General features: G+C 43.7%; 1 protein-coding gene across 3 annotated transcripts in view; it reads right to left on the bottom strand.

Moving 5' to 3' along the window:
- The window catches only part of COL26A1 (collagen type XXVI alpha 1 chain), a 216864-nt gene extending 201393 nt beyond the window's left edge, over positions 1–15471 (bottom strand). For all 3 annotated transcript variants that reach the window (XM_030536947.1, XM_030536949.1, XM_030536948.1), the window contains exon 1: positions 14845–15471. In XM_030536947.1, coding sequence (XP_030392807.1) covers positions 14845–14996 — 152 coding nt within the window. In that variant the 5' untranslated portion in view covers positions 14997–15471. The remainder of the gene's footprint in view (positions 1–14844) is intronic.
- Positions 15472–15675: the final 204 nt, after the last annotated feature.

Genomic DNA, 15675 nt, shown 5'->3' with positions numbered 1-15675 from the left:
TTTGCCAAATCCTGATTGTACTTTCAGAAGCTTGGTGAAACCAATAACTGGTTAGTTTCCATGTCAAAGTGAGTCCATGTGTACAATCCCGTTCTCCTAAACAGGGTGGAATTAACAAAAGCCAAATGGCTTCAAATCCCATTCATTCTACCATTCCTGATGATCAGCCTCTTTTGAAACATTGCCACCTTAGTTGAGCACTCAGTGTAGTATTTGGTTTGTATCAGGTGGCATAACAGTCCAAGATGGAGGTGGGGCCATATCTTACCAAAGAGAAATTGAGCAACGTTAGTGATTATATAGAATTCACACTCACTTTTACATATAGCCAGAAAGGGGAGGTAGATCCCCAGCTCTTTCTTCTGCTAAAAGCAGAGAGTTTAACTCCTCTTCCTGGCTTGAGTAGCAATGCTCCCCTACAGTTCCTCTTCCTCACTGGGGCCAGGGAGAGCTTCCTGGTTGTTTCAATTTACTTTAAAACCACATCAATATGCAGTGCTTGTATGATAGTCATCATTTTGGCCAATTCCAGGGACTGAATGAGGGACCTCCAGAACTAAAACCATGAGAGTTTCCATAGCTTGAGTTAGGGATCCAGGCTTGGTAAGTAAAAGCTGTAACAGAGACCCATAACCCTCTTTGGGTCAGGCAACAAAGGATGGGGACAGACGGACAGAAACGTGCACACACACACACACACACACACACACACAAAAAAGGGGGTTACATTTGCCATTAAGCCCAAATGCTACCCCAAGCTGCAGATTGGGGAATTCCTCAGGGACCAATGGAGAGAGGAGTTCTCCTTCCAGGTTGCAGAGCAGTGTATTGTTCCATGGTGACACTCAAGCCTCAAGCAACGTCTACAGCACCTGCATCCACCCATGTCACCACATAGGGTGAATGGCCAGTCAAACCACAGAGTGCCAGATCCACCTTCTCCACCCCACATCCCTAGTTTCTGAAGTGCCCAGGGAGCAGGCACCCATTGCATGGGCTAGCCAAACCCCTGACTGGTCCAACCAGGGCAGACAAAATATACCATGTGACCAATGTGTCTAATCAGACCAGCTGGAATTTTAGTTTGTGAATATCAAAAGCTCATGTCAAAAAGAGTCACCTCAAAACAGTTCAACAACAGTGAACAGCAAACAAGTCTATTGACACAGATCTGCTCCTGGACCATTCACAACCAGAAAAATGCTGCATTGGACAAATACTTCATTTGCTACACATAGTTCACCCGGCTCTAGTTACAATGTATCATAAGGTCTTGATTATAGGAGGAGGCTGAGCACATGTTCATAAACAAGACATGACCTAGAGTGCAATCCTTGCAATGAGTCAAGCGAAGAGGGAAAATTAATAATCTCCAGCAAGGATGTATTGTAAATTCAAATGAATACTCAGAACCTTTGTCATAATGCTCCCTGCTTACCAAGTGCAGCTGGCCCAAAACGTAGCCAGATCCCAAACTAGTGCAAGGGACACTTCAGTGACCTGCCAGTTGCTGTGATGACTATAACAATTAATACTTTGTATTGCTATAAGATTAATAAAGCATGGAGACAAATACAGCACCTCTGAGTCAACTGTCAGCAGAAGGGACTGAACCTGTGACTTTTGAATTTAAAAAAGCATGAACCTCTACTGCCAAGCTAAAAGACTGCCAAGTTCTCTTAGCCAAGACTGTAACAAGCCGAGTCTCTCTCTATATGTGGACGAAACAGCAAGAGAGGACACACAGCACCATCTTTGAGTGGGTGTGGCTTACATATGTTTATTTATTAAGCCCTGCAAAAGTCATGTGAAGTACTTTTCTCCAGGTGATGAAAACTGAGGCAGGGAATTAACTTGCCCAAACAGCACAGTAAATTTGCTGCACAGCCAGGAATGGAACCCAGGTCTGACATCCACTCTCCCGTTCTTGTCAGCGGACAATGTTACCTAAATTTTCCAGAAGGGACTAGTGTTGTCGGTGCTTAGCTTCAGAGTCTAACATTGGACCTTGTGAAGTAAGAGCTGAACACCCCCTCTGAACAATCAGGTCCCTGTAGGCATCTTAAATTGGGCACCCAAAATCACTAGCCACCCTTGAGATGCTAGAACTATGTATCATTTACTACTTAGCTTAATAATCATTGCAGGCAGGGACCATCTTTTTATTCTGTGCTTGTGCAGCATCCAGCACAGTGGGGTCCTAGTGCATGAGTGAGGATTGTAGGTGCTACAGTAATAATTTGAAAAAAACAAGTTTTGTTCCAGTCATACCCAGGGGAGTTTCATGTGCAGGGAAACAGGAGTATCAGGGTTGCAATCTGTTGCAGGATCACAGAGCAGAGTTTTGCCCTCTGACAGAACGGTCATCGTTTTGAACCAAGTCAAGGGCCACATTCTGCAGAGTATTCAGAGAGCTTAGAGTAGGGGAGCTGCTATAAAGAACAGGACGGATGTTTCTGTAACTTGGAGGTTAATCCATTTCCAGTGGCAAGAACGGATGCTTTCAAACAGCAGCAGCATTACTGCAGTAATCACAGCAACACCCTTTGCAACCGTGTCCCCACTCCAGTGAGGAAGGCTAGGAGACTCCATCTCTTTTGTAGCATCTCTTTCCCACACAAGTACTTCACTCCAGGATTGTGTTTTAATAAAGGAGCGTGGTCTAGTAGCCACTGAGTTACGAATGTGATTTTAATAAAGATTTAGCCCTTTATCCACAGCGAAAAAAAAACCTCAATCAAAATGCCATGTAACTGTAATGCAATTACGACAGCTTCCTTTGTACTTGTCAGTAATTAGATGCATATGTGGCTGTACCCCACCAGCTGCCCACTTCTCACGTCTCTGTGTACAGTGTAGTCCTGCTCTTATGCTTGGGATACTGCATTGGTTAGAATTCCACACAAAATTGCATTCAAAGGGGCTGACCTACAGCAGTCCCAAACTCAAGCCAATAAAACCCTTCTACCATGCTATCAGATTCCATTATACTGTATATTAAGGGCTTGAGTCTCCTTTCATTTATACCAACATCATGCTTGACATCTGTGGACTCCCTTACCCTGGTGTGAATGGGAATAAAATAGAATCCATCCCCTATAGCTGGAGGGCGTTGGGATAGTTACAGATAAGGCTCGCTAAGAGCTGCAATTAAAGGCCTTTTCAGATTATAGGCTTCCAAAAACTTTCAACCTACTGAGATGAAATTTTCCAGCCCAGGTTTCTGGCCAATGGTGATTTTTAAAAACAAAAAAACCAAACAAAAGTAGCAAACCCAGTTCAGACATTTGAGAAAGGAGAGAGTACAAACAAAAACAAAATACCCCACCTTTTTCACTATTTTAAAGGGAGGGGGAATAATTTTGTAAACAGCTCGAGTTCCTCAGTGGTTTGCGTGAGGAAGTCAGTATTTAGGAAGGAGATCCAGTGGAAACGGAGTTTCATTTGGCCAAGTGATAACAGTTAAAAAATATGTAGCCATTGCATGCACAGTAGTTTTTTTTTGTTTGTTTGTTTTTTTAAAGCAACACTGTTTTGAAATATCTCCTGATTATTCATGTGATCAGCTGGATGGGGAGGGGAATAAACAAGGAGCCAAAGAGGTGGCACCAGTGGTTGAGGTAGTGCAGTGGAGCAGAGAATCCCTGCCTCACTCAGTGGGCTATTGTAAGGTGGAACAAAATCCTTTACATTTTCTGACTTTAGGCTGCTTTTTTGTGTTAGCAAATAATGAATTCAAGTTTGCTTGTCTGTTTTTTTTAAAACAGCAGGCAATTCCACTCAAAACTATTAAGTTAGAAGACGATTAAGGTTGCAAAGTGAAGCATTCAAATTGCAGGATGTGTCCAAATAAAGGCTGCAGAGACAACCCTCAGCTCTGCCTCTCGTTGCAGCTGTATGATCATATACAGTTATTGCCATCTCAGTCTGTGGGCTGGCTGGACACAACGTACACTGAAAGAGGCAGTGTGAGATCCAGGTCTCATTCTGGGCCAAATACTATTTGCAATTGCACCTGTTGTAAATCTAAAGTAAATCCATTCAAGTCAGTGGATTTATTCCAAGTTTACACTGATGTATCCGAAATCAGAATTCAGTCTTCAGTGAATAGCCTTGACAGTGTACAGTGAGTGAGATGAGGGCACTCATTTAACAGTGAGGAGAACAGAATTTTAATAAGTTAGTTTGGATTTTAACATCGATTGCCACGTAGTAATTTTCCTTTGTGCACCCTTCCACTTCACTTCGCCTTGCCACCGGTTTGTTTTTAAAATGTCACACTCTTGCCTCATTTACTCCAGTGTTTTTGCTGCCCCAAGTGGCGGGAAAAAAAAAGCCACAATCTGCAGCAATTAGGTGGCAGCTTTACTGCTGCCACTTGGTTTTTCGGCAACAGGTCCTTCCCTCTGAGCAGGACTGAGGGACCCGCCACTGAATAGCTGGACGTGCCACCTCTTTCCATTGGCCACCCCAAGCACCTGCTTGCTGTGCTGGTGCCTGGAGCCGGCCCTGTTTACTGTGCATGATCCATTCAACATGCTGAATGAGACAGAGCCCTTCTGAAATAACATACTATCTTGTTAAAGACTATGCTGCACAAGGCCAGAGATTTGATTTAGTTGGGTTTGGTCCTGCTTTGAGCAGGGGGTTGGACTAGATGACCTCCTGAGGTCCCTTCCAACCCTGATATTCTATGATAGTCTATGATTTTGATAACGTTGCACATGAAAACTTAGCCGTGCTGTTTGCTGACTTTTGAATATGTCACTTAAAATCTTAATGGTCTTTTCATGTAGGTTTTTGGAGGTTGTTTTTTGCATGGAATATAGACATCAGTACTGAGTGAAGCAAAATGCAGCAAACAGAGCAGCCATTTAACAACTCAAAGCAATACTGCAAGCAGTTTAGAAAAAAAAAAAAAAAAAAGCAAGCCTGCCATACCCAGCTGAAACCGCAGAACACCCGAGTTAGTATTTGTCACTAAGGAATATTATAGTGTTGAACATATATTAGTGGTTGTGATAGGCTGCGTTACAGCCTATGCTGTAACAAATGGGATGAACTTAAATGGGAATCGTCTCTTCCCTGCCCCCAACCCCCAACATATAGTGCAGATCCCATATGTAGAAGCATAATAGAATAAAGCTTTGCCAAACAAAATCCGAGAACAGGTGCAGGCTGAAAGAGGTTTTTCTTTCTTTTAACATAATCAGTTCCTGTGGCTCTCTGTTAACACTAGCCTCATAAACAATGTGAGGAACATGGAATTCAAACCAAATGCTAGCGTTTAATTTCCAACATCAGGTACAGCACAGCTAATGTAAATGCCCCCCCAAAGCAGATTTTGGCTCCTGAGCCCACAGGATTAAAACTCAGATGCAGAGCAAATACATAAACCAAAGTGCACTAAATTAAAGACATCAAATTCTCAGGCTGGCCTAATCTACAAGTTAGCAGAAGCATTTGGTACCAAGCAACTTGGCTTCTGGTTGCTTTCAGCTCACAAACTGGCATTCAAAGAGAAGCTAGGATGTATCCAAGTTCTTTTCCTACAGCATTTCCACCTTCCCATTAGGAAAGTTAACTCTTCAACAGTCACTTTTGAGCTGGAAATCAAACTTCAGCCAAATTGAACGGTCATATCTAGGAGCTGCTTTGAAAGCCTCTCAGATGCCAATAGCCACTTGGAATGGGCTCACAGATGTAATTATAGAGTCTTTGACTGTTACAAAGGGTTTTACCCAAGCAAATCAATACGTTGCTGTAGTTTTTGTGACAGCTTTCAACGGGTCTGCTCTTTGCAGATCTTCAGAAGAGGTTTTAGCAGGCATTTTAATTATGCTAACAGAACCAAAATATTTGGGCTGTATAGTGATTCAAAAATATATCTGTAGGGATTACAAGTCTAAGGGATTTGCACTTAGAGTTATAGAAAAGTACTATTTGATATACATTAGTGATTTACAGTAACATGAGCCCACAAGACAGTGAGACAGTGCATTGCAATTCAGATTACCCCAATTGGCTGCAATGCCATGCTGCATATTGCAATACATTATGGTGAGACTATATTTTGTTGCAAGTTATGTTAGTTTACAGCAGCACGGGGCCAACTATTGTAATGTCCTGACAGATCAAATTGCCCCATATGTGCTCATTCCTCCCCTGCACAAAAAAGAAAAAGCTACACATTACAACACAAGGGAACTTTGCGAAGATATTCTTGCCTTCACATAACTCCACATACCAAAACTAATTCTCATCTGTTCCAGATTCAACTAAGGCATCCAATGCAGGGCTGCGTATCATTTTGTGGCACACTTTAATGCAAAGGTGATACACTTTCACTCAGCACTCTGCTGCCAAGAGTCAGCTTCCATCAGCATGTAACACACAGAGGTTTCCCAGATGCACGATAGACTTTAGAAGGATTGCCACAAATCACACTGGTTCTCATGCTTCTGTACCACTTCCGCAGCTGGGAGAAATTCCACTGTGCCATCCTCTTCCCTGGATCACTCCAGCCAGAGTCCTTCCCAGTCAACACCTCCTGGTTTTTCTCCACTGCTGGATCTCTCTGCTTGTCCTGCTAACTGAAGCCTTCTGTGCATAGGTCAGATGGAAAGACTAACTCCCACAATATAAACCACATCAAGAGACTGAGGAGGAAGGAAAGAGGTTCTGCCATAAGTCCTCCAGTTTGCCAGGCACAGATGGAGGAAAGGGAACAAGGAGTATGCTGACAGCTATTATACCACAGAATTTGTTATATACCTACACACACACACACACACACTCCCTTAGGACCTAGTGGCTTCCAGCCAACAATCTTAGGGTACCTAAATGAACTAACCCTCATAGCCACGCCTAGAGAGAAGGATTCCAATTGTATATATGGGGTAACCAAGACTGAAGGGAAATCCTGATTCCCAGACTTCTGGGACAGCCACTGTTGGATATTTATAGGAGCCCATTATTCACCAGATGGGCAGGAAAAAAAGTGAAGTCTCATTGATCACCTAGTTGACTAGATAAATGGCAAAAAAAAAAAAAAAAAAGTCTCAGGTCAGTTTAACTCTTCTGTGTAAAAATCCAAACTCCTTCGCCATTCACAAAAGCCAAGGTAATTTGGCCAACTAGACATTGTCACAATGCCTCTTAGACAGGGCTTCATTTGTAATAAGAGGAGCCGAGGCCAGGGCTCAAGCAATTTTTCTACTTTCACACGGATGCAGCAAGTCCAGAGCTAAGAACTGCCAAGCCTAGAGGTGCCAGGGCTTCAACTCTGGCACAAATTAAGCTTTGTTCTTAGACTTTAGCAGTACTGCATGTTAAAACAAAATACTGAGATTAGCAAAAAACAGGGGTACTTGTGGCACCTTAGAGACTAACAAATTTATTTCAGCATGAGCTTTCGTGAGCTACAGCTCACTCCTCTGGATGCATAGAATGGAACACACAGACAGGAGATCTCTGTATGTATAAATATCTCCTGTCCGTGAGTTCCATTCTATGCATCCGAAGGAGTGAGCTGTAGCTCACGCTGAAATAAATTTGTTAGTCTCTAAGGTGCCACAAGTACCCCTGTTCTTTTTGCAGATACAGATTAACACGGCTGCTACTCCGAAACCTGTGCTTGTGGCCCCTTAGAGAGTAACAAATTTATTTGAGATTAGGTTAACCAAGGAATTTAACTCCCTCCTCATTAGAGTCTAGGTTAGTGGAGTTTTCCATGTTGAAACACTGACACCTAAGTATATCAGATTTCCCCCGTGTTATCAGTGTCAGACAAGCTGACAGCTCAGTTAACCAGGTCCCTGCAGTGTCATCCTTAAATTTGTTAAAGCAGTAAAGATTCCCTCACAGAAGCCGCAGTGACCGCCAGCTAAGGAGTGTTTGCCTAGAGATATGCAGTACTGGGTGACAAGAACTCTCCAATGTTCTTGATCACCAAGCAGTCTTTAAAGGGCAGATTTTCAAGAGATCAGAACTACTGTGCCATAGATACTAACACACACAGATAGAGACCATATTCTTAGCTCCCCTCCATCTAAGCGAGCAATAGGAGTTAAAAAACAGACTCAAACTATACCTTGAATGAAGTCAACCCAAGCACAAGTAACCAAGACAACTGGCCTTAAGAAAGAACTAGAGCAGAACAACTCTTGGAGAGCAGGAAGGGGAGTGTGATTCCAGAGGAAACTGAACAAGAGTCCCAGCAGCTGATGTGCACTGAAAAAAGTCAAGATCACCTGTGCCAAACAGGAAAAGGAACCATCTTCCCTAAAGAGAGAGACAGGCACAGCTGGGAATCCATCACACATCCACTCTCAAAAAGTAGAACCCAGCAGCATTGTCACCAACTAAATCTTCAAAAAAAAGTTCGGATTTTCACACAGAAGAGTTAAACTGACCTGGATTAGGGTCATAACCCTGCTGCATTTAGAACAATGAGAGGAACGAGTTAGAAACATCTGAGTTTAATAAGGACTGAATAGCATGCAATGAAGACCAACTTCTGCCCTGCCTTTCAGAGTTACTACATCAGACCAGGCTACCAAGTGACATGACACCAGACCAACTGAAAACCCAGCTTAGAGACATTATGTCACTAGAACAGATTCCTTGGGCAAATGACATTGTTAGCTGCTTCCACAAGCAGCTGTCTCTCTCTTTAGCCTGTTTCAAGATCAAGAAAAGCAATTCAACCAAGCTGAAGAATCTCAGCACCAGCTCCTTGAACAGACATAGGAACATAATCCTGAAGAGTGCTCGGCACTCACTGGGAGGGGGCAGAGAGAAGCAGCAGATGGTATTAGGAGCAAAGGATAGCAGATAGGTTCCTGTGCCACACTCTGACCAAATGAGTCCATCCCTGCACCTCACAGGGGTAATGTAAGAGGCAGGACTGGAACTAAAGAAAAAAAAAAAAAGACAGAGCAAACACTGAGGGGCTCAGCATCTAGTCTCAGAATCTAAATAAGACTCCACGGGGCCATTTTATGGAATGAGTGAAAGGGGAGTCAGTTCCTACTGCCCAAGATGAAGTAAAGCCAGTGTGCTGTCCCACAGATAACCAGATGCTTGGAGTGGACAATCACCTACCACCCCCATGGTGTGGAGCAGCTCTGTATGCCCTGTTCTTATACCTCCCTCTCCTTGTTCAAAAATCCAGTCTACAGTTTCTTCACATGAGAACAAACAATGAACCAAGTTCCTTCCTATTGTAATGACATGGACTGCCATGGGTTTGGACCAGGGATGAACAATCACAGACACCCCAGGACCAAGTAAACTTCAACATTATCTATTCAGTCCCCAAAAAGATGTCCACCACAACAGGTGAAAATATCATACCAGCAACAGAGATACAAGTTATTTTGTACAGACATGTATTTTGCAGCTATTTTAGGGTTATTGAAACATCATAATATCCTACACTATAGCCAAAGTTATTAATTCTGCTACTCCTGTAACTTGGTTAATTCTGTTTCCCTCTTATTAATGGCTCATTTCTATAGTATCCTTCTTATGACCCCATTCAGAAAGAAAGGCAACAAGCCCAAGGTTCCTCTCTCCCTGCCTGCATGTGAAATAACAGCTCGAGGGCTGAAGTGCATAAGAATGGGACTCTGAAGATCTAGGTTCTACCCCAGGCCCTGCCACAGAGTCACCAGGTGATCGTGTTACAAGGACGGTTATGCAATCTCTATGCATGCCCAGTACTACTCACCTACTTCACAGCCATGAGGCAATAGTCGGTCTATTAATGTTTGTGACATGCTTGGAGAGCCTGATGAAAGGCTAGCTCTGTAGAGAAGCATCAGGTATGAATATTGCAAAGAAATAACTCCTCAACCCAGTCTCCTGGAGGCAAGAGAAGCTAAGAACTGGTTACGCACACACGAGCCCTGACTGTGCATAGCCAAGATTAGAACTGAGTATATACATTTCCATACAATAGCATGTAGCAGCCCCAGGGTACTTAACACTAACATTCAAAATTTTATATTATATATAAATAAGTTATTCCTTTGCCCCCAACAAAACTGAGTCATGTCTAGCTCTCTCAGAACACACACACACACCGGCTGCAGTCTACAGAGGGTAAGAGTAGTGCTCAGCCTATAGATTATCTGCTTGTCCCTCCCTCAAAGAGTTCGCTGTGGGGGTAGAATACTATGAGTTTTAAAAGCTGGCTGTTAGAATGTTCAAACTGACTTTCCCAAACTTTTTCAACTAATGCCCCGTGGTTTCATTCAATAGTTTATGGGACATGCAGGGCTGGCATTAGCGGGTAGCAAGCTGGGCAATTGCCTGGATCCTCACGTGACAGGAGGCCTGCAAACTGTTATATGATTGGGCTCTGGCTCCCAAGTTTCTGCCCTATGCCCCAGTGAGTCTAATGCTGACCCTGGGGACATGGAGAAGAGATCCTCCTATCCTGAATATCTCACAGCTGCCTCCGACAGATGACTCAATGCCATCCATCCTGTGAGCCTCTGCAGGAAAAGTCCTTATTGAAGGAAAATAATTGTTTCCCTTCATTTCTAAAGCTGGGGGATGCTTGACACCTCTGAAAGGTAGGGTCAAAAAGTGTTTCACATTAGGCACCTACAAATCAGTGGCCACTTTCAGATATTCAGGCCTAGATCACTGCACAAGTTACACCTTCGTTTTAATAGTAGAAAAAATACCAATCAAACCAGAACTTCAAGTACATTATTCAACAACCACAACCATCATCTTCAGTTTATAGTAGCACCTAAAGGCCCTAAACCAGATGATGGCTCCACTGTGCAGGCACTGTGTAAATTCATAGTAAAATATAGTTCCTGCTTATTAGATCAGATTTGAGATTTTAGAGATAAAACTAGCAACTGAGGCCTAGTTAGGTATTGTAAAATTTAGTGCTGTATTGATAGTTAGATGCTTCATGCGATCCAGATACACACTGCCTAGCACCTTTATCCCAGAAGCTCAACCCAAACAGCAGGCCTGAGCAGAAGAGGCTCTAAGTGCCATCCACTCACATAAAAGTAAGAGTTGGGGGATTTCATCACCTCTCAAGAGGAAGTCCCTTAATTGTCACAACACCCTGTGCATGAGGTAAGGGCTATTTGACAGACGAGGAAAACTGAGGAACAAAAAGATGGAAGTGTCTTTACCAAGACACACAGTTTGTCTAGAGCTTGGACTAGAACCCAGGAGTTCCAGAACTCCGTGTCCTAATCTAACCACTAAACCCTATCACGAGCTAATAAACCACACTCACTTAAGACGCCCTTCCATTGCCTATTCTGAAAGGCTAGTTTGACCCAAAGAGACATCTTATCTTTTTCTTTGCCCTGGCAAGGCCCAACTGAACAGATTGCCTACATGCCTGAGTGCTTTATTGAAGAGGGAGAGACTTGGACAAATGCTTGAATGGCTGTCGAACTAGAACCTAAATATATCGTTTCTCCCATGTCCTTTTGCACACATCTAAGTCTGAAGCAATGCATCAGTCACATTATTTAATGTTGTACTGTTCTTCATTTTAGGCTATGATCTAGTGACTCAGCACTACTCTTATCACTGCTGTTTTTAAATCTCTAATGCTATTCGTTGGTATTTGTGGGCTTCAGATACCAGCAAATGCAGTTTTCAGAAAACGAACAAATAAACGTGATTGAAAAGGCAAAACAGGCTATTATTTTAGTTCAGAAAAGCAGGAGTGCCTCATCTCCTCCCCCCTGCCCATACGTGTTTCTGCTGCTCCAACGCCTTTTCCTTAGTGCTGGAGAACGAAATGTACACGGAAGGAAGTTATTCATCAAACAATTAGAAAGCCAAGACAGTAGGAGTTTTCCTAAATAAACATGATTTAGTGGAATAACAAAAGGAAAAACAAACAATGTCTGAAATTTCAGTGCCCTTCCTATGTCTCCATGCTCTTGCAGTTTAGACCATTTTAGTCATCTTCCAAGAATACAAGAGTCAGAGGAAGGCTAAAGTTGCCATGTTATGTTGTACTCATACAGGAAACTAGCACAGGAAGGCTCAATTGCTTTGCAATAAGCTAAAGATCCCTTTTACCGCTTGTCAAGTATCAGAGGGGTAGCAGTGTTAGTTGGGATCTGTAAAAGCAGCAAGAGTCCTGTGGCACCTTATAGACTAACAGATGTATTGGAGCACGAGCTTTGGTGGGTGAATACCCACTTCGTCGGATGCATTCACTCACCAAAGCTAATGCTCCAATACGTCTGTTAGTCTATAAGGTGCCACAGGACTCTTTGCTGCTTTTACCGCTTTGTTACCTGTTTAAATATAAACCAAGTAGTTTGTGGTCTACAGTTCTTGCCACATGATGGATATTTGCCAGCTCCTGAGAAATGTAGTCCCTGGGATCTGCAGTTGCTCAACACAAGGGTCTTGGGGGCTATACTCCAGTCCCTGAGTGGCTGTGCATTCAGACTACAAACATATCACCACAAATGTAGCAGTCTTAGTAGAGACCCCAACTGCTGAATGACTCGGGGGTCTCAAACAACACAGCAATGGGGACACTATAAAACCCAAGTAGATGAGTTGACAATCAAGAATGAACCTACATCACAAGTCCCCAAAACATGTTGATCCACTAGACCACAGCTATCCCAACTTAAATTTCACATTAAGAAACCATCTCCCAAAACAACCCCAACATTAGAGATCATTCACATTTTTCCCACTGGAAAAGTTAGTTTTGTCTGAGCAGATGCTTTCCATAATACCATGTCAATTTCAACAAGAGTTATTTTCCAAAGGGAGATGCTAAATGAGCAGTCTAATTTCAAAGTGTCGCGGGGGGGGGGAACACTTTTTTTCGATCAAAATGAATTGACATTTCAGATTTGCAACTTTTTTAATGCATGAAACGGAAACAGGAGCAGAGAGTCACAATATCAAACCAACAGGAACCAGTTTTGAAGTGTAAAAATTTCTCATTGGATGAATACTCCATTTCTGGAAAATCCCACATAAAATTATTAAGAAACAGGTATATTAGTTCTATGCAGTGTAGTTACAGTTGTTGTTGCTCCATGACATGACTCTCTAATATCCTAGGACCAACGCATGTCTCTTACATTAGTTCTGTAATTTTATATTATTAGTCCTGTAATTTTACATTTACAAACACAGAATAAGGCATGTTCCCTGCAGGGTCAGGGGTGGGGGGCAAGTGGCCCCCACGAGAATATAGTATTCTATAATATTGCAACTTTTTTTTATGGAAGGGACCCCCAAAATTGCTTTGCCCCGGGCCCCCTGAATCCTCTGGGTGGCCCTGGTTCCCTGCCCTGACATGCTTATAGTCATGCATGTTAACACTTTTGAGGGAGGGAGGGGGCACTGATGTAAACCTATAATATATAGAGACACTGTTGCATTGGTGCAGTCTACCCTGCTTTAAAACCAGGATAAACAACACTGGTATGAGCTCCTTTCTACACAGTTGTTAACTCATCCACTAGGGATTTGCACTGGCACAGCAAAGAGAAGAGCAGGGTTCACAATTGCTGAATGTTTACCACTCACGCTGTGATTTTAAGGGGTTAATAGATACAACAGGGAATTTTTAAAGTGATTTAAAAATCAAGGTACTTTTGAAAGACTCCTAAGCCACTTTGTGTTACTGTGCAGAGCTCCGCATTCATTTGAACAGCTGTTTGACTTCTAGAGAAGTTCAGGGAGAAAGGGGAAGGGGGAAAACACAAATCTAAATTGTTCTCTGTTAAAGTAGCAAGTCGTAATAAATTAAGGATGATTTACATTAAATTCGTGTGAAACTGATTTTACCGGGGCCTGGTTCCCTTTTGAACGCTGTAGCCCTTGTATAAAACCTGTAATTAGAGTTTTTTCTTTGTTGAGCTGAACAACCATTAGTTGCAGTCCCTGGACTATAATGGTTCCCTCTACTGGCAAAGCATGTTACATTTCAGTCATTTTCAAAGCTAAGGTTCTGCGTAGCCTAGTGGACGCAGTCTGGTGATATCAGAAGATTGTGGTTGGGACCAAACCCTTCTGGGGTTACGGTTTCATTCGGAATTCCCCAATACCCGCTTTGAGGAAGGCAGGGAGTCTTACTGACAGTGATCAAGTCCTCAATTTAATTAGCGCTTCGTAAACAAAGGCTAATGGATTCCAACAGATATGACATTGCTTAGGCTGCATAAAAAACGCACAGTGCGCTTTTGCAGGACAGGATGAGTCGAGTTATCCCTAAAGGATCTCTTGTTTTCCTTAGCCATTTAAACCTTGTCTCTTTGGGCAGTTTATCAGGGCTGATTTTAACAAGAACTTGACTTTTCTGGTACATGTCGAATGACGTTGATCAGATCAACTAAATGCTCAGCTTCTCGGGTCTCCAGTGACTAGGAGAGAAACCTCGTGGGCTCCCTCTGGGATGGGCTGCCTCCTACTGGCTAGTCCGAGGCGGGGAAAAGTTTTTTTTTTTAAAAACACAAGAGTTTCTACTCTCTACTTCCAATTCATCAGCTTGCTGGGGAAGCCACCAAACAGCAGCATTTTTTTTAACTGACCAGCAGGAGGGGAAGATAATCCCTTAGGTACAGCCACAGACATGCTGATGTCAATGGGACACTTGTGTCAGCCTTATAAAAGTCCTCGCTTCTCCACTGTAGGGGTTACAGTTCCCGGGGAAAGTTTCCATTCAACGGGGTTCACATTTCACGGGTAGAGATAAGGGGGCTGCGGCACCCCCTATGGAGGTGGCCATTGCTACAGCCCTGCTGCTAAGTAGAGGACGAAGCAAAAGCCACTGGGCCGGATGCTAGAAGAGACCGACTGGATTTTACTCACCGGCGGTTTGCGAATCCGCTGCCCGGAGATCCTGAGCTCTGCTCCGGGTAGTTGTGCTGCAGAGTTGAGGCTGGGAATTGATAGAGGAAACCGGTCCCTACTGTACATCCATAGAAACAGCAGCACCAGAGCGAGAAAAGAGCCCGTTTCATCTTTATACTCGTGCTGAAACCACACTGCACCAAGAGGCTGACTGGGAGTCACGGTGACATGCGACTAGACGAGAGAGAATTTGGGATTCCAGGGGCAGGATCTTCCCGCGGGGCACCGATTGCTTTCTGCTCCTGGCTTTTAAAGGGAAGTCAAGTCCTCCCTGCAAGCTAAGCCCTGGCGGCAGCTGCTCCCATAGCAAGGGGCACCCCGTGTCCGGCGCTGGCTCTGTGAGCCCGGGGCGCACACGCAGCTCCGGATGCCTTTTCAAATTTGGTGAGGTTGGTTCAGTTCCGTCAAAGGGGGCGTGGGGTTTCTCTATTAACCCTTCGAAGACATGGCCAGAGACCCCCCCGCTCCGGCGCTTCCCGTGTGAGAGACGGCTGCAGGGCTCAACACGCACACACGTGCTGAGGATCGCTGTGAAATTGAGCCTTGCAAGGGAAAGAGGGAACAGATGGAGCCACTTGGACCTGGGCAGAGCCTGATTATTTTTCTACCCAACCCCTCACATTTTCACTGCCTACGCGGAGAACAAGCCCAGCTAGCCCCGTTGCACCGAAAAACCTCCCCCTCATCCTGGCAACAGTATCACAAAATCCCGGATCCGGCTAACTTGTGTCCCCAAGTACCCAAACTCTGATGCTTAAACAGAGGAGAAGGGCGCGGGCACACACACAG

This window comes from Gopherus evgoodei, chromosome 17, assembly GCF_007399415.2.
Source record: "Gopherus evgoodei ecotype Sinaloan lineage chromosome 17, rGopEvg1_v1.p, whole genome shotgun sequence".
In the NCBI taxonomy this organism is placed as follows: domain Eukaryota; kingdom Metazoa; phylum Chordata; order Testudines; family Testudinidae; genus Gopherus; species Gopherus evgoodei.
This window is presented reverse-complemented; position numbering and strand designations above follow the sequence as displayed.